At 45.4% G+C, this 26591-nt stretch overlaps 1 protein-coding gene across 4 annotated transcripts; it reads left to right on the top strand.

Moving 5' to 3' along the window:
- Positions 1-22003, top strand: HSD17B7 (hydroxysteroid 17-beta dehydrogenase 7). Of its 4 annotated transcripts, none has more exons than XM_032845479.1 (10): positions 1-110; positions 1833-2036; positions 5332-5424; positions 6457-6571; positions 9905-10099; positions 13213-13317; positions 14507-14563; positions 18105-18203; positions 20650-20786; positions 21737-22003. In XM_032845479.1, exons 1-9 carry the CDS (start codon positions 76-78, stop codon positions 20767-20769), a joined length of 1023 nt encoding a protein of 340 aa, XP_032701370.1. In that variant the 5' UTR covers positions 1-75; the 3' UTR covers positions 20770-20786; positions 21737-22003. The 4 variants fall into 4 exon arrangements, with proteins under 4 accessions (XP_032701370.1, XP_032701369.1, XP_032701372.1 ...); XM_032845478.1 differs by having other exon boundaries at positions 9905-10114; XM_032845481.1 differs by lacking the exon at positions 1833-2036 and having other exon boundaries at positions 9905-10114.
- The last annotated feature ends 4588 nt before the right edge of the window (positions 22004-26591 follow it).

Genomic DNA, 26591 nt, shown 5'->3' with positions numbered 1-26591 from the left:
GCGGACGGCCGGATTGCTCTGCTCGGGAGGCGGTGGCGGTTCCCGGCAGCGCGGCGCGGCGGTGGGAGGGAGACCATGCGGAAAGTGGTGCTGGTCACCGGGGCCAGCAGGTGAGGCGTCTTCGGCGGCCGCGATGGCGGGTCAGGGGTCGCGGGGAGCAGGAAGTACAGGGCCGGGCCACCGCCGGCGCCCGTTCCCGGGAGGGCGCGTCCCCGGCCTTGCCCCGCGGGGCCTCGCGCGAGCCCCGGTCCTCTGTCCCCGGGTCCCCGCCGCGCCCGATCGGGGCGTCGGGCGGCTCGAGCCGCTCAGTAACCCGTGCTGGAATTAAACGTTTCGGCGGAAAGGCAAGCTGGAGCGTCGCGGGGGTCCCGTTGGGATCTGGGACCCGGGCGCTTCCCACGCGGACCCCGCCTCCGCCGGCTGGTCCGTGTGGACCTCAGTGCCCGGCGCTTAGCGTCGCGACCACGGTGTGCTCCGGGCGCCGCATCTGTGCAGGACTTTGCGCCCCAGATAAGTCTCAACACCCATGAGCGGTGCGGCGGGTTCCGGGTGGGGGGCGGAGTTGTCATTCCACCCAGAACGGGGCTAGACACCTAGACTCGCTCTTTAAAGTCACCGTCTACCTGGCGAGGCGTGGCGGGAGCGCAGACAGCCATTACCCCCAGTTCCTAGTTATTCCAGCGCTGCCCCTGTGGACCCTTGGCCTCTTCTGTCCCCTGCTCTGACTTCTCATCCGCACTTCTTGAAGAGTGGGGAGGATGACACCAACCAGGCCATTCTTCTGCCTGTTGCAGTGGGCGGTTTTGAGGGATGAAGGCAGAAGACATGTCAAACGTCATCTAAAATCGTCCCCTTTCCGTGACCTAGTCACATCTGTCTTAGTCCAGCCAGTGTGGCAGGGGTATGTGAGTGCCCTCACTGGTCGACAAGGTGCTTCCTGAGCTGGACTCTTGTCAACGAGGCACAACTGGTTTTGTGTGTTTCTTTCTTTTACGTATATGGTGATGTTATGCACTTCGATATTTATTGGAAAGACTTGCTATTCTCCAGTGAGGAAGCATAAATGTAAATACATCTGGTGCTCTGTTGGCAAGGCCCAGGCTTTGGTTGCACTCAGCCCTGCCCATCTGAGTGGTGTCCTCATTTACTGTGCAGTTTCGCAAGTAGTTTATCTGTCTTTGACTTGTGCCCTCATTCTCCTGCTCTTTCCTGGGGCCCATCTTACGTTTCCTCTTCTTACCTGCTGCTTAGTCATGTGGAGTTTGTTCTCTTCCTGTGGGTTATTCGATCACAGTGGTTGAGAGGCACTTGGCTCGTGCTGTGTTACTGAAAGATCCATCCATTCCTTATCGGGAATTTTGCAAGCTCTGGATGGTGGCAGTGATGCCAATGGGTAGTAGAGCCCTTGCCCTTGAGGGACAGAGACAGCAAAGCAAAACAGGCACCCGGGAAACGGCTAGTACGATGCTCTTCTCAGCTCTTGCTGGTGATATACTGACTCCCTTTCATGAGTGTCCTAGCCAGTAAAGAATGCAAACCGCTGGATGAAAAGTGAGTTCTCATGTGCAGTGCGCCTATTTGTGTGTTCGGGCTTTTGCAAAATGGGAGAAAAGCAAACTGGGCAGCGTCCTGAGCGAGTGACTGACTATTCAAGTTTGGTTGCAGGGGGCGGGTGTCCCTTCTTCTTTGCAATTTTTGAGTCTTTTTTCCTCTGCTGGGGCTCCTCATGGGAGCTCATGTGGACAAAGGCAGTTTTCTGAACCAGAGAGCAATGCCTCCTATGTGGCACCATCTGAACGAACGCATGTTCTGTCTCCGAATTGTCCTGGCAGTGGCGTTGGCCTCGCACTCTGCAAGCGGCTGCTGGAGGAGGACGATGAGCTGCATTTGTGTCTGGCGTGCAGGAACGTGGGCAAGGCGGAAGCTGTCCGCGGGGCGCTGCTGGCCTCTCACCCCGCTGCTGAGGTCAGCATCGTGCAGGTGGATGTCTGCAGCCTCCAGTCAGTCCTCCAGGCCGCCGGGGAGCTCAAGCAAAGGTACGCTTCTGGGTGACGGGTTTTCTCTCGCGTGATTGCATGAGACAGCAGTGAACAGAATGAGAAAGAAGAAAACCTAAAAACACAGGTGCAGTGTAACATTATGCTGGCGAGATCCGTACAGAGTGATCCGTGGTGTCTCAGGAGCACATTTTCAGGTTCAGTCATAATCGTGATTATTTCATGAGGATGAATTTGAGTATACCTTGATGTATGGTTAGTTGTGTGGACATTATGGTAACTCCTTTCTGGATACAGTTTCTGCATCTCTCCTCCATGTAACAACTTCGTTAAGTTGGACAGGTGCCTAAGAATGTTATAGGACTTGATGTTGATTGGGTTGGCCTGAGAACCCACATCTGCACCCTATTTCTTCAGAGATTTCCACACCCACCCCCCAGGCCCATAAAGATTTGTTCACATCTGCACGGTAATTGGCATCTAATAGGCGTTTGAGAAATACTTGGTATAGGAAGGAATAGAGTCCTTGGATGTACAACTCCCTGGAAAGTGTACACAGAATTGCATATAGGTGCACAATGCATTTTTTTTCTGGGGAAAGAGGGCATGCTTCATTTTTATTTTTAAATTCTAGGAGGAATTTATGACCCAAAAAGGTGGGGAGCCCGTACTAGTCCATATTCAGCCTTAAAGATATGCAGAATAATTGATTTTCAAACTTTTTTTTTTTGAAAGATTTTGTTTATTTATTTGAGAGAGAGAGAGAGAGAATGAGAGAGTGAGCATGAGGGGGAGAGGGTCAGAGGGAGAAACAGACTCCCTGCAGAACAGGCAACCCAATGTGGGACTCAGTCCTGGGACTCCAGGATCATGACCTGAGCCAAAGGCAGTCGCCCAACCAACTGAGCCACCCAGGTGCCCCTTCAAACATTTTTGTCATTGAGGTCCTTAAGAAACGAGAGCTGCTTTATTTCCTTGGACAGTAAAACGAAGTACAGTAGAAACACAGAAGGTCTTTTTGGTAAAGGCATTTGCTGAAGAATACAGCTCTGTGTTTTATGTTTGGGGGTTGCTAGCCCATTCGCGTTTCCCTGTTGCAAATGCACAAGTTACAGAGTGAAGGTAAAGCTGGTTTTCTTCATCCCGCTCTTCTAGTTTTGGCTTTAACCTCTTGTGAAATGTCCTTTCTCCTAGAATTTTTTGTCACAACATCTTTCTGAAAAACTGAAGAGGTTTTCTGGTTCCATATGCCCTGCTCTTCCGTAACCTTGAGTTTCCAAGTCTATGAAGCCGCACAAGAAATGTCCTTACTGAGTTAGGAACCCTGGAGCCAGTACAGCAGTTTTGAGCTCAAATCAGGCTTCGGGCATTCCTTTCCCTGAACCTTCTCAACCAGTTCTTTCTGTTTTGTATGGATTTAACTATATTTCCTCATTTAGCAGAAAAGAACCTTTCATCCTCAGCCAAGATAGCTCATTCCAGGCCTACAGACACATGAAAAAATGCTCCACGTCACTCGGCATCAGGGAGATACAAATCAAAATCTCAGTGAGATCCCACCTCACGCTGTCAGAATGGCTAAAATCAACAGTCAGGAGAAGACGGGTGTTGACAGGGATGCGGAGAAAAAAAATTCCCACCGTTGATGGGAATGCAAGTTGGTGCAGCCACTCTGGAAAACAGTACAGAGGTTCCTCAAAAAGTTGACAATACGACCCAGGATTCCACTACTGGGTATTTACCCCAAAGATACCAATGCAGTGATCTAAAGGGGCACGTGCACCCCAGTTATCATCATGCACTGAAATAAAGTTCTCAGACAACGATCTGAGTGGGTGTGCAGGACTGCCTCTGGGAGAGAGAGCAGCAGCTGGCTTCTGCACTTGGCTTTTGTTCTGTTTTTTATTAGAACAGCAAGGACAGATGTGGCACCATCTGAACGAATGCATGTTCTGTCTCCGAAGTGTGGGAAAGGGGTATAAAGGAACAGCGGTTATCCTGAAGATGTAAAGTAGGCCTGCACCTTTCCCTACATGTAGGCACACAGGGAGGCAGGCATGGGGAAAGGGGGAGCAGGATGTTTGCGCTAGCTATCTCCTGAGGCAGGAAGGGGGATTGAGGTTAACGTTCTTTCATAGCTCATAACCTGTGCCCTGCCCCAGGAGATCATGGGATCCTGGTCATACCGGGCTGTTGAGTTCAGTAGCCCAAGACCAGGAATGCCTCTGATGCTTCAGCTGCTTCCACAGTCACCCCTGAGGGCTGACAATACATTTTCTAAGAATAATTCCACACCAATGTTTATAGCAGTGATGTCTGCAATAGCCAAACTCTGGAAAGAGCCCAGATGTCCACTGACAGATGAATCAATAAAGAGGATGTGTGTATATATATATATATATATCTCTACACACACACACACACACACACACACACACACACACACAGGAATACTACTCAGCCATCAAAAAGAATGAAATCTTGCCATCTGCAATGATATGGATGAAGCCAGAGGGTATTATGTGAGCAAAGTAAATCAGAGAAAGACAAATACCATATGATCTTACTCATATGCGGAATTTAAGAAACAAAATAGTATCATAGGGGAAGGGAGGAAAACACAAAACAAGATGAAATCGGAGAGGGAGGCAAACTGTAAGAGACTCAGTCATAGGGAACAATCTGGGTTGCTGCATAAATCTGCATAAATCTGGGTTGCTGGAGGGATGGAGGGATGGGGTAACTGGGTGATGGACATTAAGGAGGGCACGGGATGGAACACGGGGTGTTATATAAGACTGAGGAATCACTGACTTCTACTTCTGCAACTAAGAATACACTATATGTTAATTAATTAAATTAAAAAAAAAAAAAAGAATAGCGCTTTCCAGTACAACGACTTTCAAGATTTTTGGTTGTAACATTCATAGTTATAACTATTCTCAGTTGCCTTCAAAGTTCCAAGATATTTGTCATCACAAACTTAGTAACTTTGTATTTAGTATATTAGGTCACTTAGCAGGGACTTGAGGCAGCAGGGCTGTGACGTGGGAGGGCGCATGGAGGTGCAGTGCACCTGCCGGAAGGAGCCTTGATCTGGAAAGATTTAACTTCAAAACCCATTGCAGTTCCCCAAATTCTGTTTGAAGCTACTGTCAAGGAAAGAATACTCAAATATTTACTGTGGCTGGAGAAACAACATTGAGAAAGAAGTGGTGTGACCCTCATGTGTCATGGGTCCCCTCTGGAAAGCATCTTCTGTCCTTCATGGGTTTTCTGTGTTTCAGTTGCTCTAGAGAAGATGAACAATCTTGTCTTGGTGTTTTCCTTGCAGGTTTCAGAGATTAGACTATGTCTATCTGAATGCTGGGATCATGCCCAACCCACAGCTAAACATCAAAGCACTTTTCTCTGGCCTGTTTTCAAGGTAATGTCCATTTTCTAGGTGAACCGAGTGGGAGAAATCAGTGGTTTTTCCCTCGGTAGGTGAAGTGAGGGGACTAAGGGGCGGTGGAGAAGATAAAGACAGGAAGAGTTGCATCCGTGTTTTGTGGGGGGTGCCGCAGGTCCTGGATCTCAGGTTGCTCTAGGTTTCCGGGACATCCCAAGTGGCCAGATGCCTTGGAAGGTCCATGTCTGGTCCACCGGGATGTGACCAGTAGCAGGAACATTTCAGAGCTGGGCAGAGTTGTCAGTGAGATTGTTGGAGCAATCGGCACGCCCAGCTCTGCGGCAGGGGCGCTGGCCCACAGGTGGGGACAGTACGCAGAACTGAAGGTCTCCCCCGGGAGATTCTCAAGTAACACAGTAACACAGTGTTCTCACACAGTAACACAGGGGCTGCCAAGAATGTTTGCCCACAACCTACAGTGAGAAATAAATCTTATCTTCAACTTAAAGTATACATAGATATTTGTTCTCTTCCTACGGTGCTACTTTTGTTTTACTTTTCTTCCATTACACACCCACACCCACACAAACACACACACAGATCTTGACCAACTCAATGGATCTCACAACAAATCACAAGTTAATGGGATGTGTTCAGTGCTTTAAGAATTCCCAGTAAAAAACAACCAACCTGTGTGACGTGGCAGTTAACCATCCGTTTGCACAGAGGAAGGCTTTTTCTCCCTGGTGTGGCTGTTTCTTCCCCAGAGCAGTTCACCTGCAACCTGATGCTGAAAAAAGGTGAAACGAGTTCTAGCAACAGGTTTTTTTGAGTCAGGGCCCAGTGGGTGCTGTGAGTTATAATGTAAACACTTCCCTGAATTGGGGGAAAGGAAGCGTTTTTGCATCTTATTTAAATCCGCACATGAACACAGTCTGAGAAATGGGTGTTTTTGTAGGAGCAAGGAAAATGCATTTTCGGGGCAGGGCAGGGCAACAGGGAGTGTTTTCCAGTATCTTCAGTTAAAGACGCTTTTAAAAGGCATACAACTGTCTTCTCCTGTTTCAGAAAAGTGATTCATATATTCTCCACAGCTGAAGGACTGCTGACCCAGGAGGACAGAGTCACTGCCGACGGGCTCCAGGAGGTGTTCGAAACCAACGTCTTTGGCCACTTTATTCTGGTAAAAAGACTTCGGGCTCAAGAAGCTCTCGTTAGTGCTGTAATCCTAAAAGCTTGCATGGACACGTCCCAGGCCTGTTTGTTAAGCCCATAGATCATGGCTAGCACGAAATCCTGGAGTACTGAAATAGGGGCATCACTGCACTCTATGAAAACATGGCTTCCCTAAAGCATTCGATTGACATATCCTCTTTCTTTTGACATCAACTCTAGAGAGCGGAGACAAAGTGAGAAGGAAACACACAGGGGCCTTCAGAAACAATGTACAGAAGTGAGAAAGTGGGCCGGTCCTGTCCGGAACGGTCTTTGAAGCTGGGCTTGGTGCCAGATAGGATAGGGGTGGGCAGGCCTCTGTTAAGCAAGAATCCACAATTGGTCTCTTACTGTCTTGATCTCCAATTCTTCGGGATCTGTACCGTGTGTTATAGTTCCAGGCACACGTGTAAATGTGAGTGAGAGATGTGATGCTTGTTCTCGCCTGTTTTGCGCTCTTGCTTTGGGCGTAATCCCCGAGGACAGCTGTACTGTCTAGAGGAAGTAGTGCCTGACCGTGTCGCTGGTGGCCTGTCATTCCCCGGTGTTGGAGGAACTCCGAGGCTGGGTGTTTCTGGTGCCTGTCTTCACCCCCACTCTTCTTCACCTTCAGCCTCATTCCCCTTGGCGCTGGAACTCTTCGAGCTCTCGCCTGTATTTACGGTAAATGAAGATGTAGGCAAATGTTGGGATATTTTGGACCCACTAAAAGAAATGAGATAAATGTTTTGCACTTACATGGGACAGCCTCTCGTATTTTATTATGAAGAAGGAATAGCAGAGTGCTGTATGTGTAGCGTGATCTCATTTGCGGAAACAGAAGATCTGTCTTTATGTAGTGTGTATAAATGTACATAATATTTCTAGAATGTTACAGATGAAACGAGGAGCACTGGTTGACTTGATGAAGTGGGGTTCCAGGATATCAGGGATGAGGGGGAGCTTTGCGTGTCATTCTACAACCATTAGTGCTATTTGTTTAGTGCAACATGGTGTCACTTTTTCAATGACAAAAGTTAATTAAAAATGTAGAGTTAAAATGGGATTGAATTCTTGTCTGGTCTTTATACCTTTACACAGATCCATTATCTAATATTTCCTCTATCTTTTTATAATACTTGTTCTTTGCCTTCTTTTTGAGTTATTAGTTGTTAATGCTAGAAGATAATTCTTACTAGTCTATTAATTTTGTGACAATCTAGTGTTTAAAAATTAAGTTGTTCGGAAGATCAGGTATTTGAGTCATCTGGGTTGGGGGAATGGCAGAGGAGAGCCATGGCCATGGGTGCAAGGATCACAGGTGTCCTGATGACATGGCCTATCCTTGTGTATCCTTGTAGAAGGAGGCATTTCAGCAGGGGTTTTGGAATGGATTTATCAAGTAAAATCTTCAGAAGGCTTAGAATGCTTCCCACTGTCTTCATATTAGGTTTAAGAATCTTACCACTTCCTATGGAACACAAACTTAGATTCTAGGTTCAGGTATAAATGCGTTGGATAAACAGATCATCCCTCCCCAGTTTGGTTATGTGTAACATGACCAAACTTTGGGGGCTGTTATAAAGAGTAGAGGTGGTTTCGTGATGTTCTAAGCGCAGTGTAGTGTTATAGTCCAGGAACCAGGTAACTGCTTTAATCTCATGTGTATCAGTTATATCTTGATTGCATTTGACTGACTTGTTCATTGCAAGTGTGGAGCACATCTGGGAACTTTCCTAGATTTTTCTTTAATACAGTTTTTGTTTTAGCATAGCTTTAGATTTACAGAATTTTGGCAAAGCTAGTACAGAGAGTTCTGTGTTCCCTCCCACCCCCAGTTCTCTCTACCACACTATTTATGGCAGTTGGAGAACCAATACTGATACTTATTATTAATGGAAGTCCAAACTTTATTCAGCTTTCTTCCGTTCTGCCTGATGTCCCCTTGTCGGTTCTACGACCCCTCCTGGGATACCGCAGTACACACAGTGGTTATCTCCTCAGGCTGCCCTTGGCTGGGACAGTTTCTCAGACTTCCCTTGTTTCTCATAATCTTGATGGTTTAGAGGATTCTGGCTGAGCTATTTGTCCTCAGTTGGGATTTGTCCAAAGTGCTTCTCAGGGTTAGACTTGAGTGTCCTGTTTGCGGGAGGAGCCACAGAGGTGACGTACCATTCTAGTCACATCACATTCCAGGTGTGAGCTGTCACTGTGACGTTCTCTTTGATCACCTGGCTTGAGGTAGTGTTTGTCCGGTTTTTCATCGTAGTCTCTCTTTTTATTTTTCTCTCCCTTTCCATATTGTACTCTTTGGAAGAGATGGACTATGTGTAGCTCTCCCTGAAGGGGTTGTGTTTGATGCCCTGAAGGGTCGATTAGCTGCATAAATTATTTAGAACTTTCCTGCAAGAGAGATTTGTCTGTTCTCCATCTACGGCTTTACCCCACCATTTCTTGGTCAAGTATACCTCAATAAAGCTGCAAAAATCACTTATTTTATTCTTGTGGGCTTGTAGATGTGTATTTTCTACTTTGAGATGGAAATACTACTTTATTTTCTTGCCCAGATTATTTCAGTTTGCCATTGGGGGCTCTTTGCGATGGATCCTGCATATCTCTGTTGAGAGCCTCATTGGTGTGCTTTTCTGTTTTGAGCATATCTTTTCTGGCACTAGAAGATGGTTCAAGGTCATTGGATATATTCCTGCCCCAGTCATAGAATCAGCCATCTCCCTAAGGAGAGCTGGTTCCACTTTTTTTTTCTTTTTTCTTTAAGATCTATTTATTTTAGGGAGAGAGAGAGCTTGAACAGGGGGAGGAAAAGAGGGAGAGAATCCTCAAGCAGACTCCCTGCCGAGTGTGGAACCTGACGTGGGGCTCCATCCCAGGACCCTGAGATCACAACCTGAGCCTAAATCAAGGGTCAGACACTTAACTGGCTGAGCCACGCAGGCTCCCCAAGATCTGGCTTCTCTTACTAGACAATGATGTTAGAAACCAAGATCTGGTGCTTGCTGCTGCTGCTGGAGCAGTGGCTTCCAGGCTGACAGAGCAGGGAGATACACGTGCATGATAACCCACGGGCACCTGAGTACCTGTACGTATTTTTATATGTGACCGTCTGTATCTTCATGAAGCTAAACGTCCATTCATACTGGTCTCTAACTGGTCTCTGCGGGGGTTGCTGTAGCCTCCCCTGTCGTGTGTCTGGAGTAGCCCCTCCAGCAATGACACTCCCGGTCACAGTGGTGTCCCAGCTGTCCTCCTGTGCTCCTCCAGTAGACCTTGATCCATTTGGTGGTTCCTTTTTTATCTCACTCAGATTCGGGAACTGGAACCACTCCTCTGTCACAGTGACCATCTTTCCCGGCTCATCTGGACGTCATCTCGCAATGCAAGGAGATCTAATTTCCACCTTGAGGACATCCAGCACCGCCGAGGCCAGGAGCCCTACAGCTCCTCCAAGTACGCCATTGACCTATTGAGTGTGGCGCTGAACCAGAACTTCAACCCGCGGGTGAGGCCCGGCTGGGTGAGGCGGGGGCAGCCGGGCGGTGGTTTTCCAAGTACGGCTGACTTCCTATAACAGGGCTGGCGTTCTATGAAGTGTTGTCCTTTAGAAGATGTGGTGTCGTTTCTTGAGCAGAATTTCTTCTTGCTGTGCGGACAAGAGAAGACGTACAATCACAGTTGGTGTGCATAAAAGTTTTGGGGCAGAGATAATTAGCTCCTGACCTTTTAGGTACATGGGGCTTCCTTCACCATTCTGTATCTCTTCAAGAGCTATAACTTATTGGACAGAACAACACCACTGACAAAGCCAATACTTACTGTTAAGCATGTACTATGTCTGAGGGGCTGTACCCCTTACGTGTGTGTCACTCAGTGCCTTTCCTGTCATGGTGAGTGTAGGTCTGAGTATTCCTATTTTCATGTGGTGACACCACACTTTGGAGAGGTTAGATGGCTTACCCAGAGGTCACACAACTAGTGAATGGTGAGTTGAGCCCACGGCTGTCTGACCGTGGCTTGGAATTTTCCCCCTAAACCATGCTGTGTCCCAGTGTTCGTCACAGACCGTCAGTAGTTACAAAGCCCTCTGGATAGTGGCAATCTTTGGTGAGATGCAGAGCTCTCTCTGAGGACTCCGGATGTCAGGGGTCTGTCTTTGGAGAAGGCGTCCCTTGCCGGTCATGCCGGCTCCCTGTGGCCTCTGGTCTGGAGCCTGCTGTTCTCTGGATGTCTCTCTTGCTCAGGTCTGAGACCTTCACTGAAAATTCCAGCCTTTCCCACCGCATTTTCCTTTGTTGCTTTAACTCTGCTGTTTGAGTGTAGGACTGGAGAAATTTAATTCCGCTAATATTTACCAAAGAGCTACCATGTTTAGGGCACTGGGCCAGGCTTAGGACTGAGGAGAAAGGAGAAAGAAAAAGATGACCAAGAAGCTGTCTGCCCTTGTGGGACCTTCTCTGGTAATACGTCAGACACAGAGCCTCCTGTGATGGTCCTGACTGGGTTTATCCTGGAATGGACGTCTTACCAGATAGAACTCTCTCTCCTGGAACCCTGTCTCTTAGGGGAGAGGATTGCCTAAGAACAGAAGCTGAGAGCATCTCCTAGAACTGGATTTGAATCCTTGGACAGATTATTTCATCTCCCAATGCCTCAGTTTCCTCATCTGAAAAATAGGGATAAAGATAGTGCCTGCTTCACAGATTTGTTGGGAGGGTTGAAGAGGGGGATGGCGTGAAGCACTCGCAGTAGCTCGCGGTCTCAGAATGTGTGTGTGTGTGTGTGTGTGTGTGCGCGCGCACGCATGTGTGCATATGTGAGTGAATGGGGGAGTGTCTGGACATGGGCACATGTTGGGTTGTGGGTGTGTGCATGTGTGTGTGCTGTGGGTGCACATGTGGTATGTGCATGTGTGTGGGTGTCTTGTGTGGATGGAAGGTGTGTGGTCTGTGCTGTGCCTGTGTGTGTTTAAGTTGGCTGTTGTTGTTGTTATATTTATTATTACTATTATTGTTATTATTTGAGTTCAGTGTGTTGGTCCAGTGGTCAGCCTCCTTCTGAGGTTTCTTGAGATGTTTCAAAAGTTGTCACAACTGCTTGTTCTCTGGAAGCTTCCTTTTGGGGACACGGTCAGAGTGGATTAGCATCTCTTCTCATAAAATGCTTTGGGATTTCACTTAAGTTTTTAATTGTCAGAAGCTTTGGGATTTCATCTTTTACAAGAAAGAGAGATTTAGCTAATACTGCTGCTTCTTAAAATCTGTATGATTGGTTTTCAGCCCACGGCTTTTGCTCCTCGACTTTTAGGAAAAGAGAACCACATCCTCTTGAAGGCTTGTGTCTCTGGAAATGCTGCCGGTGCATTCGGGCCACTTGCTAGAGTTTAATCAGCACCCCTCGTCCACGTCTCATAGCAGCTCTCAGGTTGCCTGTCACAGCTGAGCCTTGTGACCTATGGGGGGACCGGGTTCTCAGATGAGGCTGCCTCCTTGTTTATTTCTTGTGTCGCTCAACATCAGAACATCACAGGTGTCAGAGACCCTGGATTTCAGGTCACAGATGTCTTCCCTTAGGACTGAAGAGTCCCTAACTTCCTAGCTGGCCCCCAGAATAAGCAAGCCCCCGAAGCTGTCACTGGGGGAAAATGTGCTACTCTCTTGGGGAGAAGTTTTGGTCTCTGATGAGTCCAGGCTCTTAACTCTTTTCAGGGGACCTTTGGTAAATCAAGGGGACCCCCTGGGATTGGGTAATCTGTCAGGTCTACGGCGCCTCTGCAGCGCCAGATAAAGGAAGAGAAATGCTCCAGCTTCTGCTCAGGGTGCTCTCTGCCCACTGAACTGTCATGTTGCACTGGTGCACGGTGAAAAAGAAAATTAAAAGTAATAAAAAGCAGAGTTAAAATGGTCAATGGCTACATAAGGTAAAACGTAGTAAAAACTGAATTAAGTCAACTAGTAGAACCAATCCCCGTGCTCCCAGGTTGACTAAAGCCCACCCAGGCCTCTCCCAGCAGTGCAGGCTCTGTGTTAACTGGGCTCTCTTTCGAGGGCAGATCTTTCTAAATTGGCAGGTCCTGGGCCAAGGCCCTGATGCAGAACTTGCAGGTGTGGGGGAGGAGCTTCGTGGAACCACACGCAGCCCTTCATTCACCTCTCCTGACAGGAGTGTGCGGTTTCTGTACCTGCAGGGGAGCAGACACAAGCTTTAGGTTTAGCTGTCTGTTCTCTACCAGACCAGAAACTTCTGGAAGGCAGAGACGGTATCGTAGATGTCTTTTTTTATCTGAAGTGTTTATCGTGATCGATAAGCTGATCTTCAATTAAGCCAATCCCCGGCAAACTCCAGTAACCAAATGTGCCTTTTCTCCTCCAGCTTGAAGCTGGGTTGCTCTTTATTCTGTGAGTTTCTGGAAAGCAGAGACCTCGTCTTACTCATCGTTGCATCCTGTGCGCCCTCCTCCCGAGTCCTCCAGACAGGAATCCTTCTCTGAAATGGTTTGCCCAGAGTGCCCCAGCTTCCCGGCTCATATGCAGATCTCCCTTACTCGCAAGCCCCTGGACGGGCTGTGTCCATATTCGCTGAATCTGAATTTTACTCCGCTCCTCCCTGTGCTGCCAGGGTCTGTATTCCAGCGTGGTGTGCCCAGGGACAATGGTGACCAATTTGACCTGTGGAATTCTCCCTCCCTTTTTGTGGACTCTGCTGCTGCCCATCATATGGCTGGTAAGTGATGACACTTGTTTACTTCAGCTCTTTGACTGGGAACCAAACAGGTGGGCTTAAGGGTTGGGAAATGACTTAAGAATTAGTTGAACCATCTATACTATGGAGTGTGATGCCCATCAGAAAGGATGAACACCCAACTTTTATATCAACATGGATGGGACTGGAGGAGATTATGCTGAGTGAAGTAAGTCAAGCAGAGAGAGTCAATTATCATATGGTTTCGCTTACTTGTGGAGCATAAGGAATAACACGGAGGACATGGGGAGATGGAGAGGAGAAGGGAGTTGGGGGGAACTGGAGGGGGAGACGAACCATGAGGGACTGTGGACTCCAAGAAACAAACTGAGGGTTTTGAAAGGGAGGGGGGTGGGAGGTTGGGTGAGCCTGGTGATGGGTATTAAGGAGGACACGAATTGCATGGAGCACTGGGTGTGGTGCATAAACAATGAATTCGGGAACACTGAAAAGAAATTAAAAAAAAAAAAGAAATTTTAAAAAATTAATTAATTAATTTTTTTAAAAAAGAATTAGTTGAACCAGAAGGTGGCAGAGTTTCATTTCATTTGAAGTTTTTGACGATCCTCAATGTGTAAGCTCTGCTTCAAACAACCTGTCCTCGCTGCCTCACCGTCCGAGTGTCTGCTTCTCTGCAGGAGCCCGTGTCTCTGATCATGCCCTAAAGCTCCCGAGAGTTCTAGGATGACGTCACTCTGAGAAACCCTTGTTAAGTGATATTAAACTGGATTTCTCCGAGCTCTCAATGTGGTCAAATGCGTTAAAAGTCCCCAGGAAGGGAATGGTTGTACATTGTGTGGCCACGGAACTGTGTTCTTGCGTGTTTGTGTTGCATTTCTTGGAGGATCAGCACCCCTTTAGCACACCTTAGGAAATGCTGCTTGTAAGAAATGTTTCTTTCTTGCCCTGGGGAGCCCTGGGGGAAAAAAATGCCCCTTCATTATGACAAGTGTAAGAAAAAGAGGAGAAGGAATTATGCCTCCATGTTAAAAAGTGGTTGGCTCAGAGTGGTGAAAATTAAGTGATACTTCTTTTTTAGAATTTTTTCTCCACTTTCAGTACTTAGAAAATGTCCTGTGATGAGAAATGCAGGTTATCTTTTTTAATATGTAAATGAATAATGCTTCTGTTCTACCCTGCCACAGAATGACACTTCTTTTCTTTTCCTCAGATTCGCTTTTTTGCAAATGCTTTCACTTTGACGCCGGACAACGGAACAGAAGCCCTGGTACGTTGGCTAGAGTTGCAGTCGCTTGTACGGTTGCTTAGCAGATGTGAACGGAAGTTCACTGGGAGTGGAAGCTGTCTCAGCAGAAGAGATCAGCTCTGTAATAATCATCAAGGTCCTGTTCTGGACTACACGGGACCAGGAGCCCGAGGACAGAGTATGAGGAGTGAAATTTAAAAGTAGTATTTACCATAGTGCTGGATACCGTGTGGTATGGACAGCATTTCTGCCGAAGCTAGATGCATATCAGCTAGGGGCAGAGCCCCTACTGCAGGCAAAGCAAGATGGCAGCCAGGCCAGCGGTTCCCATGGAGAAGGTGCATCTTGCAGGCCAAGAGGGCAGGTGACACAGTCTAACTCCATTTCCTTATATGAAGATTCTCTTTCCTCTGTTTATATATTAGAGAATCAAGCTATTACTTTATTAGAAAGGCAGTGCATGTTCTTAAATCCCACGTGGCAAACGGATTACATGGGTTTCCTCATCAGTGGCAGACATTACTAATTACACAAACATTGTCTCTGATGATTCGTTAACCCAGGGCCCCAAAGGCACCTTGCGCTCATGGATCAGAATTGTCACACCAGATGAAGCTTATTTGTCCTGTGTCACTCTAGTGCTTATACTGAGTAGGCTCTTAAATCTTGGCTGAATTGAAATTAACCAAGGAAAACATTGAGGGAATCGGTTGGCACTCTTATTTTGGTAAACGTTGCAGAAATAAATGCGTTTGTCATAGGAACACAAATGGATTGTCAAAGCCAGTGCTTTTAAACCAGTTTTAATTAGTCCTTCATGTATTTGCCAAAGCATTAGAAATAGCACGTGGTCCTTCAGAGATTATGGACTCGAACATCTCAGATACTGAAAACCAGGTGTGGAGGTCAAGTATGTATTGAGTACTGGTGGTGTGATGAGGAGTTAGAAGACAAAATCTCCAGTTACTAAGGAGCTTAGGGTCATGTTTTGGAGGGGAAAAAAAAAGGAATGTAGAAGATAGGCAAGAAAATAAGTCATTTTGTCATCGGGTGGTGAGAGTCGGAGTGATCCGAAAGGAGGACCGTTGGAAGCCAAGCTGTTGGGAGCAGGCTTTGCTCACTAAGTAGGGCTTGATCTGGGCTCTCAAGGATGAACTGGATCTGGATGGGACAGCATGACCCAGGTCACAGTTTAAAAAATTTGTGACCCTGCTGTAAGTTCCTAAAATGTGGATGAATGCCTCCAACTGCCACTTAGTAATGGTTGTAGACGCTGGTAGATATGGACCCATGAGGGTTTGGGCCTAGCGCACGTGTGGTGATGCCTCTGCAGCCCCGGTCCTCAGGCTCCTTACGTGGACTCGGCTGGAGTGGCCGAAGGCACTGTGGTTCAGCATGTGGGCTCTGGAGCTGGACTGGTTCTCTTCAAATCCCACTTCTCCAGCTTCTGGCTATGAACTACTGCGGTGCATTTTTTCACTCACTTAAGCCTGTTATTATCTGTAAAACAGGAATTATGGGAAAGCATTAGAGGAAGCTTACCGTAAAGGATTTTGTGTATTTCAGCACTTAAGATTTTAAGGAAAACTATGTAAATGAAAGCAGTATAGTGCTGGCATGTGACTCGACAGATGAGTGGAACAGAAAAGAAAGTTCAGGACAGGCCCGCAGCACACAGGGGTCTGGTGTATGATAGTGATGGCATTCCGGATTAGTGGGGGAGAGGGTTACTCAGCAAATGTTGCCGAAAAAGAGAAGAGGATCTTTTCTTTAGACCACACACCCAAATAAAATTCTAGATAAATTGAAAGATTTACACATAAAAGTTAAAATATACAATGACTAGAAGGAAACATGGGGACATGTTTAAATAGTTTAAGAATGTGGGTGCTTAGCTACTCCCAGAACTGCAAGAAAAAATACTGAATATATTTTTTTAAGATTTTATTTATTTATTTATTTTTAAAGATTTTATTTATTTATTTGACACGGAGAGAGAGATCACAAGTAGGCGGAGAGGCAGGCAGAGAGAGAGGAGGAAGCAGGCTCCCCATTGAGCAGAGAGCCCGATGCGGGTCTTGATCCCAGGACCCTGAGATCATGACCTGAGCCGAAGGCAGAGGCTTTAACCCACTGAGCCACCCAGGCACCCCTTTAAGATTTTATTTATTAGAGAGAGAGAGAGCACGCATAAGCAGGGTAAGGGCGTAGGCAGAGGGGGAGGGAGAAGCAGTCTCCCCACTGAGTAGGGAGCCCAACCTAGGACTCTATCCCAGGACCCGAGATCATGACTTGAGCCAAAGGCAGACTCAACTGACTGAGTCACCTATGTGAACATTTTGATTACATGAAAATAATCAAATTTCGCATGACCAGAATCCTCACCATGTAAATCCACTCCAAAGACTAACCACGATATGGAAGAAGAGTAGCTGATGCTCATAGCCTAGGAAAGGGATCGTTTTCATACTAGTTAAGGAGCTTCAGCAAATCGAGAGAAACAGCCTTTTGGAACAGTGGGCAAAGGGTGTGACTAGAGAGTCTTTAAACTCTTAAACACGTGAAAAGGCACTGACCCTCACTCATGCTAAGAGACCTGGAAATCAAGATTGTGATGAAAGACGGTTTTTCAGCTCTGTTCAGCAGAGATGAGGACGTTTGGCACCCATGGTTGTGGCAGGGCCGTCGGGAGCGAGCATTCTCCTGCACCGCCTCAGGGCCGGTGCACTGATGTGGCCCGTGTCTGGGACCGTTTAGCAAGGTCATTCAAGATGACACACACCCAGCCCCTCGGCCCAGCAATTCCGTCTTTGGTGTTTGTCTCAGATTCGCACGAGGTGACTGATGGATGCGTCATTTACTGCTGTGTGTTTTGTAAAAGCAAAGACTGGAAACACGTGTATGTCCGTCATTGGAAATTGATTGCGTAAATGATGGTCCATCCACGAGATGCGGTACTGGGCTTTCTTTAGCAATGAGTGAAACAGCCTCTATTTGCTGATTCGAACCTATTTGGAAAGTCGTCTTGTTCAAGAGAAAAATGCAAATTATGCAATAATGTGTATATTTTGCTGCCATTTGAGTAGGAGAAGAGGACATACGTGTTTTTAAAGACACAGATTTTCTTCGGACGAATATGTAAGATACCAGCAAGAGTGCTTGCTTCCGGAGAGGACTGGTGGGTGGCTGGAACATCGGGACGGCAGGGAGACTCGCCTTCTACCACGCACATCCTCTCAACAGGGCGTGTTCAGGCTTACCTATTAAGAAAATGAAACATTACGGCCCAGCAGCAGCTCTGAAAAAGCTAGTCAGTGCTGTGCACTCTGATTTGGGGATTAAGGGAAGAGACAGCTTAAACATGAGGGTTTTTCCTGCTTTAAGTAAGTGTACAACGGATACTACGAAGCAGGTTGCCCTGGTGGTTCGCGAAGATGTCAGCGATAGCTGGTGCTGGTCAGGAGAATGTTTAGGGCTCGGTAGGGAGCTGGTCAGCGATCCCCACCAGCCTCACTCACCTGGGGCCGAAGAAGAAAATCACTGACGTCCTCTTCCTTCCCAGGTATGGCTTTTCCACCAAAAGCCGGAGTCTCTCAACCCTCTGACCAAGTACCTGAGCGCCACCACTGGCTTTGGAAGCAATTACGTAACGACCCAGAAGGTAAGCGTGTTTGCACGGTCGCGTGGAGGCGGTTCACTGCTCTGCTGCTGAACCGGTCCCCGGCTCCTGGCTGCCCTCCCTGGTTTCCCTCTCTGGTCACTGGCATCACACCAGCCTGTTTTCATCCCGGTCTGCTCTCGCCTACCTCCGAGCCGTGCGTGTCTTCTTCTGTCCACCCGAACGGCTCTGACCCTTCTGCTTTCAGCCCACTGATTGCTGCTTGGGTCTCAGACGTCCGCTTGTATCCCAGCCTTCTGTGACCCGTCAGGCCGTCCGGAGCCTCCATCATAGGCTTTCTTGACATCTCGTACTTCTTCTCTGTAGGATTCACTCAGTGTTGGACTCCTGTGTCCGGATATAAGCACTGTGAGGGGGAGGATTGTACCCCTTCCCTAGCATGTTGCCTCGCACATGGGAGGCGCACAAGAAGCGGGTTGCCAAGTGGATGACATAGAAGTGTCTTTCTGGGTGAAGTTCACGTCCCTTTGAGCGTTCATTTCTGCTTGTGACAATTATTAGCTCCGATCGATTGGTATTTTCAAGAGGCAGGGGATGAAGTATGGAAAAAAGAACCCTTGGTGCTGTGGTTTTTAGACCCTGTATAGTCTTCTAAAAGGAAGCTAAATGTGGAGTTACATATAAGAAAATGAGAAAGTTTATTTGGAACTTATAAAGCTATATTTCTTGTATTTTTGTCATGAGTAAGATTTATTTCAGCCTCCTGTTTCCCATTGCCTAGTTTATGTGAGAGACATTGGCATAAAATAAAATTAGATTGAGACAAATAAATTCTCTCAATGTCCGATAATTGGCAGTAGTCTTGTCTGTGTCAGTAGCTTGAGGTCTAAGGGGAACAATTCTCTTGCTTCCCATGGTATCTCTTTACTAAAAAGGAACCTATGAACCTCCAGTGTTCTCCAGAATATGTTCTGTGAGATTCTGGTTCCTTGAGAAGATTGGCAAAGAGCTGTTTATTGGCCAAGTAAATTTGAGAAATGCTTCATATTTTACTCCCCATTTTCAGAGACTTCCACAAAACACATTTGTCCAGAGAAGGCTCTGAGAAGGTGCCGTAGTTCACAGTGTGAGTGTGCGTGTGTGTGTGCAATGTTTCATCCTACCATTTCCAATTTTTTCTTCACTACATGATTTTTTCCCTTCACATTTTATGTAATACTTAATAATAACACAGAGAACACACCTTGGGAACTCTGTTATAAATTAATAAGCTTCCTTTTAAAAGAGCCCTCAGAGTTTGTTGAACATACTGTGAATTAATCTCAAGAGACTGACTTGTTTATCATAGGGAGAAAATGCTTCATTCTACAAACCAAAATACTGCATTAGCATTTTATGGAAATGGGTTGAAGAAAGCGTTTTAAAAACTTTGATTAATTTGGGCAAGTCACCTTTCTCCTCTGTTCTGAGGTGGAGTTGAACGAGGTCTCTAATGTCTCCTCCAGTCCCAGTATGGGAAAACTGATGAGATTTATAATAAACATAAGTGTTAGTTCAAAATGCTAAAAAGTTTTTAATTTTCAGCCTTTCAGCCTTGTGAAGAAGAGTTTTTTTGTTTTGTTTTGTTTTGTTTTGTTTTGTTTAAAGTTTAGGCTCTGTGTTGACCAGAAAAAGAGATACTGCTTTATTTTTTTATAGGGCTTGAGAGTTTGCTTTACATACAGTGTGAGTTAAAATTAGATTTTCTACATGAAACAGAAGGGTGTGAACTAGCAGCAGATTAAACTGGATGGGAGCTCAGGTTTCCTGCAGGTGAAAGCAGTTTTGAAGAGAGGTCGCCTCAGGCTGGTGGGGCAGCTCCCCAAATTGCCAGGCACCAGGGTCCTTCAGTCCCCTTTGCCTCCCTGGGGTGTGAGCCTCATTCTTGTGCCTCGGGAGAGCAGGATGGAAGGAGGGGGAAAGAAGAGGGTGCCCAGGCCTTCCAAGCAGACTTGTGGGCAGAACCACCCACTTTTACGAAGATCTCATTGGCCAGAGCAGAGTGACTTCCTGTGGAGCCTGGCAATGTGGGCTTTAATCTGGAGGCGGGTGAACCCGGCTAACGTTTGGCTCTTTACGAAAGAAGGTGGCCATTAAGTGGATGGCAGTTCAATTTCAAAAAAACTTTTTTCTCTTTGGTCCTTACATCTCAGTGGGCTGGGGTCCCCTGTGACTGGACACGCAGGTGTCAGGGGAGAGAGCGAAGCCCGCAGTCTTCCAGGCTTGCCATGTAAGGGCAGCCTGCAGAGGTTTGCCGAGGCGTGAGTTTGGACTGAACACGTCCTCAGGATCTGAGGCAGGAACCCAGCCTGACCTACCAGGCCTGTTCTTTTTCTTTTCTTACTTTTTTTTTGGTTCTCTCATGTATGTTGAGTGCCTTTGTTTTACACAAATGCCATTTGTTTTATTTTTTCCTTTCTGTTCATCCCTATCTTTGCTTCTTTTCCAGATGGACCTAGATGAAGACACTGCTGAAAAATTTTACCAAAACTTACTGGAACTGGAAAAGCAAGTTAGGGTCACCATTCAAAAAAAACAAATAATCAGAGCTGATGATGGCACCCCCTGAAACACCGCAAACCTACCGTGAGCTCTGGGTTTCCGTTGAGTTGGGTGATGTGCCTGTGTGGCAATCGCTGAGCTGTAATTGTCTCTTTTCCCCGGTTTCAGGATTATCTCTTAAGACTGTGTATGTGTGCACGTGTGTGTATACATGAGAAAAAGATTGATAAGTAGAATATGAGTTAGATGTTCTCCAGAACGGTGTCACGTCAAAATTGTGCTCGAGTCACCCAATCAAGCATGCGCGTATTGGTTCTACCGACTGGAGCCCAAGCTCTGCTTGGTGGGATGAGGTCTGGACTCGAGTGGTTGTGACAGAGGCACTCACCGGTCCTCCTTTTGGCCTTCCCGAGCAGGAGGAAGTACTGTCCACTCCTTGAGTGGTCATCTGAGCTTTGTTCCTTTTCTCATGGACAGTTTTCTTAGGTCTTATACCTAATTTCTCCTTCCATGTGCTGCTTCTAGAAATCCTGAGATTGTGGGGCATCTGGGTGGTTCAGTCAGTTAGGCGTCCGACTCTTGATTTCAGCTCAGGCCATGATCTCAGGGGTGAGAGATTGAGCCCTGAGTTGGCCTCCATGCTCAGTGTGGGGTCTGCTTGGGATTTTTTCTCACCCTCTCTCCCTTCCGCACTCACATAAACAGGCTCTGTCTCTCTCACTTAGATAAATAAAATCTTTTAAAATCTGAGATTGTTAGAATCCTAACAGTCCTAATACGGATACCCACGTAGTTAATTGCAGGAACAAAAGTGTATGTGTTGGGGCCTTGAATTATTTCTTCCCTTGGAAGTGTCTTTCATGGATGTCGAGGTAGTCTGCGTTAATATTGGGCCTGACCTTTAACACCGTTGGCAGATTTGTTCGTTGCTAACCAACCTGTTTTTCATGATTATATTTTAATGTATGTAAACTTGCAGCAAAAAATTATTTACTCAGATTTTTCAAAGAAATTTTCTAATTGAATAATTGCAGGTGGGATATTTGCTGGTATCAGCAATGGTTGGAAGTGGTTTGCATATGAAGACAAAAATGCTAAAATGTCTAGATGTTTTTACCCTACCTATAACCACTATTCTTGGAAGATAGTAAAGTGAGCAGAATTTTGAATGACTAATAAAGGTGAAAATTTATATAGAAATATAGTTTTTACACATTCTAAGTATGAATTTTTGGTTACAGTTTCTCTTATTTTGTTGGTAAAGATATTTTTAATAAAGTTAAGCATCCTGTATGTGAAAACGAGGGCTGAATGCTTCTGCACGCTCCCCGCTGTCTTTGAGAAGGAAGAGTGGGGTTGGAGAGCTGAGAGCAGCACTGGGCTGTGCTCTTGGGATTGCTCACACCGCGATTGTGCGAGAAGCGCATAATTGTGAATCTCAGGTTCCTCCTCTGTGAAGTGAAGTGGTTCTCTTTGTGCTCCCTCCGCTCGGGGGTGTGGAGGAACGTTAAAGGCAATAATATGTATAGTGAATAATGAGCATCTTTGAGAATGATGACAGTACAGTTCTTCTCAGAGATGGAGAAGCCAGAATGTCATGGTTCCGATGTTGGGGCGTAAGGCACTGGGCGACACTGTCCCATCTGACTGAGAGTGGGTTTGGTTTTGAGTATAGGACCTGCACTGAGGAGGCAGCATCTGGACAAGCAAGAAGGTACCAGGGACGAGTGTGGGCACTGGGATGGGGAGGACACTGGATAAATCTGGGTCTAGTCATTAACTAACTTGATAACTTATGGCAAATAACTTCAATTTGTACCTTGATTTAGTTACAAAAATACTGCAACCAGTGCTTACCTTGAAGATTTGTAAGACTATGTTCTAGTAGATGTGTAGTCAGTACAAACTTAATTACTTCTGTTCTGTAGTAAGTGCCCAAAAGGAGACTTGAAGAGGGAACTAAATCCTGGTATCATGCCATTTGTGTTGTGTCAGGTTGGTGCTCTGTATATTTTCTGATCCATTTTATCAATTTCCTTGAAATGGAGAACAAATCACAGCCCCCCCATCCCTTTTCCCCTCCCAAAGTACGTACACCAAGTGGCATATGTCAATAGTTGGTTCTTGTCATTAAATCATCCCAAGTTCCAGTTTTTATACCTGAATTTGGCTACTAGGTTGAAGATTCACCTACTAGGAGTTGGGCTCCAGGAGATGCCCGAGTTTTGTCTTATAAATGGCTACTCTGATTTCTTCGGGCTGCTGCACGTATTCTTTTTTTTTTTTTTTTTAAGATTTTATTTATTTATTGGACAGAGAGAGAGATCACAAGTAGGCAGAACAGCAGGCAGATAGAGAGGGGGAAGCGGCTCCCTGCTGAGCAGAGAGCCCGATGTGGGACTTGATCCCAGGACTCCGGGATCGTGACTTGAGCCGAAGGCAGACACTTAACCCACTGAGCCACCCAGTCCTCCAGGCTGCACGTGTTCTTATTTCCATGATGGATTTAGTGTAAGTCATTCATTCTGCAGATATGTTTCAGGCACTGGCTGTAAGCCCAGCACTCTCGAGTTTTGAGGATAGAGAGTGGACATGTGAAGATAGAATGGGACATTTCAAAGTGTATTTATTAGGTGTTCCAGAAAGAAGGAATTGAGAAATGTGAAAAAGGCACGATTTGAAGAGATAAAGCTGAGCATTTGTCAGTGTCAAAGGTAGCCGTGATCGTCAGATTGAGGAAACATGACAAGTCTCAAACACAAGCTCAGATATGGGGAAACTGCTGAGAGCCCGAGAAGCTGACTTGCCAGTCAGAGGAAAGAGATCACTAATGGGAGTTCTTGAGGCTAAGGGCAGGTTTCTTCCCGTGTTACCTTTGAGAAGACAAGAAAAAAGTAAGTGTAGAGTGAAGTGAAACCCATCTGAGCTGTAACTTCAGAGTGAAGCTGAAATAAAATTTTGAGACAAAGTTACAAGTTTATCTCTAACCCTCACTGACAGAGGTTACCTCTAACATTCCTTTTTTGAAAAAGATTCCTGGGGGGTGCCTGGGTGCTTAGTGCTTAGTGCTTAGCAAAGCCTCTGGCTTTGGCCCAGGTCTTGATCCCAGGGTACTGGGATCGAGCCCCATGTCGGGCTCTCTGCTCAGCGGGGAGCCTGCTTCCTCCTCTCTCTCTCTGCCTGCCTCTCTGCCTACTTGTGCTCTGTCAAATGAATAAATAAAATCTTAAAAAAAAAAAAGATAACTGGAAGAGGTATTTGAAGAAGAAAATTGGAACCTGCAAGGGAGGAGTGAGATACAAAAGGAATAATGACCAAAGATACTTTCAAATATGTAGATAAGCCTTAAACTCTGACTTTATAAAACAATAATAAAAATGGCTGGTTTCAGAAGGAAAAAAGGCAAAGTGTCAACAGGTAAGCTGGGGGAGTTGACTAAAGATATTTAAGACTCAGGGCGCCTGGGTGGCTCAGGCGGTTAAGCGGCTGCCTCTTGGTTTTGGCTCAGGTCATGATCTCAGGGTCCTGGGTATCGAGCCCCGCATCGGGCTCCCTGCTCAGCGGAGAGCCTGCCTGAGATTCTCTCCCCATCCTCTCTCTCTGCCCCTCCCCCTACTTATGCACACTCTTTCTCTGTCTCTCAAAGAATCAACAAATAAATCTTTAAAAAGGATATTCAAGATAAGACTCAGAAGAAAAAGGTTTTGGTGAACTTTATTTTTTTTTAAAGATTTTATTTATTTGAGAGAGAGAGTGAGAATGAGCACAAACAAGGAGACGGAGAAACAGACTCCCTGCTGAGCAAGGAGCCTGACTCAGTTTTGATCCTAGGACTCTGATATCATGATGTGAGCCAAAGGCAGATGATTAACCGTCTGAGCCAGGCGCCCCTTTGGTAAACTTTAGGCGTTAATATGTCTAAGGTACCTATTAGACTTTTAACGGCAACCTTATGGTACACAAATAGGATATACAATTTCTAAATCAAAAGCGGTTTTAAAAAAAGGAACACCCAAGTCATCCAAAAAGAATAGAATAGGGGAGAAGGGGAGGATACTCAGAAAAAAGAATTATCAAATTAGATCTTTAAAATATAAACAGGTAAAAATGAATATAATTGGGATAAACAAGATATTAAAAGACTAATTACCAGAGTGGGTTAAAAAATTTTTTTTTACAATGACAACTTCTAAAACATGAGAGTATATAAAGGTTGAAAGTAGGAAGTTGAGAGAATGTATGCCCAGCAAATCTAATGAAAGCCAGTGAGGCATTTGCATAGAGATGCAAATACCAGAAAAATAAGACTTTGAAGTGAAAGCATTTTTAAGGACTAAGTGAGTTCTTGACAAATGATGAGATAAAGCACCATGAAGGTATGGTAATTATAAAACTGTGTGTGCCTTTAATGCTTCAGATGTAAAAGGCAGAAGTTTACAGAATTACAGGAGAAGTTGGCAATTTCACAATTTTAATAACTTCCGTAGACCTCACTTAATGGGTTTTTAATCACACAAAAATTTCAGTAGGCATATGGAAGATAAGAACACAGTGAGCTTGTTCTGATGAATATGTACAAGGAACTCACCATTGCAGAGAACCTGATTCTTTTCAAATCCACGTGGGACAGTATAAGAACTAATCAAATATTAAGACCTCAAAGTAAGTCTCCGCAAATATTCAAAAATGTATATTATACGGACCGTGTTCTGTAATCACAGTGCATTGATAAGGTAACAAAAAAAGAATAAAGAAAACCGCGTTAAAACTCATGGGTCAAGGAAGAATTCATATTGGAATTTAGAAAAGATTTGTGATTAAACAATGAAAATTCTACATGCTGATGAATAAAACTCATCTAAGAATTACTAAGAGAGAGACTTGTAGATGAATAGGTTATAAAAAGACTGAAAATTAATTACTTCATTCTTAAGAAGCTAGAGGGGAAATACACAAATTGTAAGAAAGCAGAAGGAAGGAAAAGATAAAAGCAGAAGATAATGAATTTAACAATACAGTGAAGAAGAATAATTAAATGAGAGTTGATTCTTTGAAAAGAAAGATAGGGAAATTTCTGATGAGATGAATATATGAAAAGATAATAGGTACTAATAAAAATATAGGACCAAAAGGGGGACATAACTACAGAAGTAGAGATTTTTAAAATGGGAGAAAACTAAGAAAAAGTTTGTACCTTTTTGGCAAAACATTTATGAGAAAAAAATGTACTTTACCAAAATGGACGCAAGCAGAAACGGAAAACCTGAGTGACTTACAACTATTGAAGAAATATGCATTAAGAACATCCTTTTCTTCTTTGCGGTTATAAAAGGACTGTCCAAAGATCCTTGTGATTATGGGACTGTCTGTATCTTGGTGGTGATAGCAGATACACAAACCTGTAATTGTGATAAATTGTATAGAACAAAATAAACACAACCTTACAAATATGTACAAGAAAACTGAGGAAATCTGGAGAAGGTTTATCACTGTTGCTGGCCTCCTGACGCTTAACTTGTGTTATAGTTTTGCAAAATACTATCCATGGAGGAAACTAGAGAAAAGGCACATGGAATCTTTCCGATTTCTTACTCCTGTATGTGAATCTACGATTATTTCAGTAAAAATTTCAAGTAAAAAATATACATCATCCCCACATACCAGATAAGATTACTGACAAATTCCTCCAAACATCAAAAAACAAATCTTCTCAGTCATATACAGACTCTTCCAGATCTTTGAAAAGGAGGGCCTATTATGATGATCATCTTACGAAGCCAGCATCTTTACTAAAACCAGACAAACAGGGCGCCTGGGTGGCTCAGTGGGTTGGGCCTCTGCCTTCGGCTCGGGTCATGATCTCAGGGTCCTGGGATCGAGTCCCGCATC

The sequence above is a fragment of the Lontra canadensis genome, unplaced genomic scaffold, assembly GCF_010015895.1.
Source record: "Lontra canadensis isolate GAN:19392208 unplaced genomic scaffold, GSC_riverotter_1.0 scaffold164, whole genome shotgun sequence".
Classification (NCBI taxonomy): domain Eukaryota; kingdom Metazoa; phylum Chordata; class Mammalia; order Carnivora; family Mustelidae; genus Lontra; species Lontra canadensis.
Note: the sequence above shows the minus strand (reverse complement) of the source record. Positions and strands in the feature narration are given on the sequence as shown.

Coding starts and splice junctions, on each gene's coding strand:
- HSD17B7 (XM_032845478.1), top strand. CDS start 76: ATGCGGAAAGTGGTGCTGGTCACCGGGGCCAGCAG. Junction 10,115..13,212: donor CGCGGGTGAGGCCCGGCTGG/GTGAGGCGGGGG, acceptor CTGTGCTGCCAG/GGTCTGTATTCCAGCGTGGT. Junction 13,318..14,506: donor TGCTGCCCATCATATGGCTG/GTAAGTGATGAC, acceptor TCTTTTCCTCAG/ATTCGCTTTTTTGCAAATGC.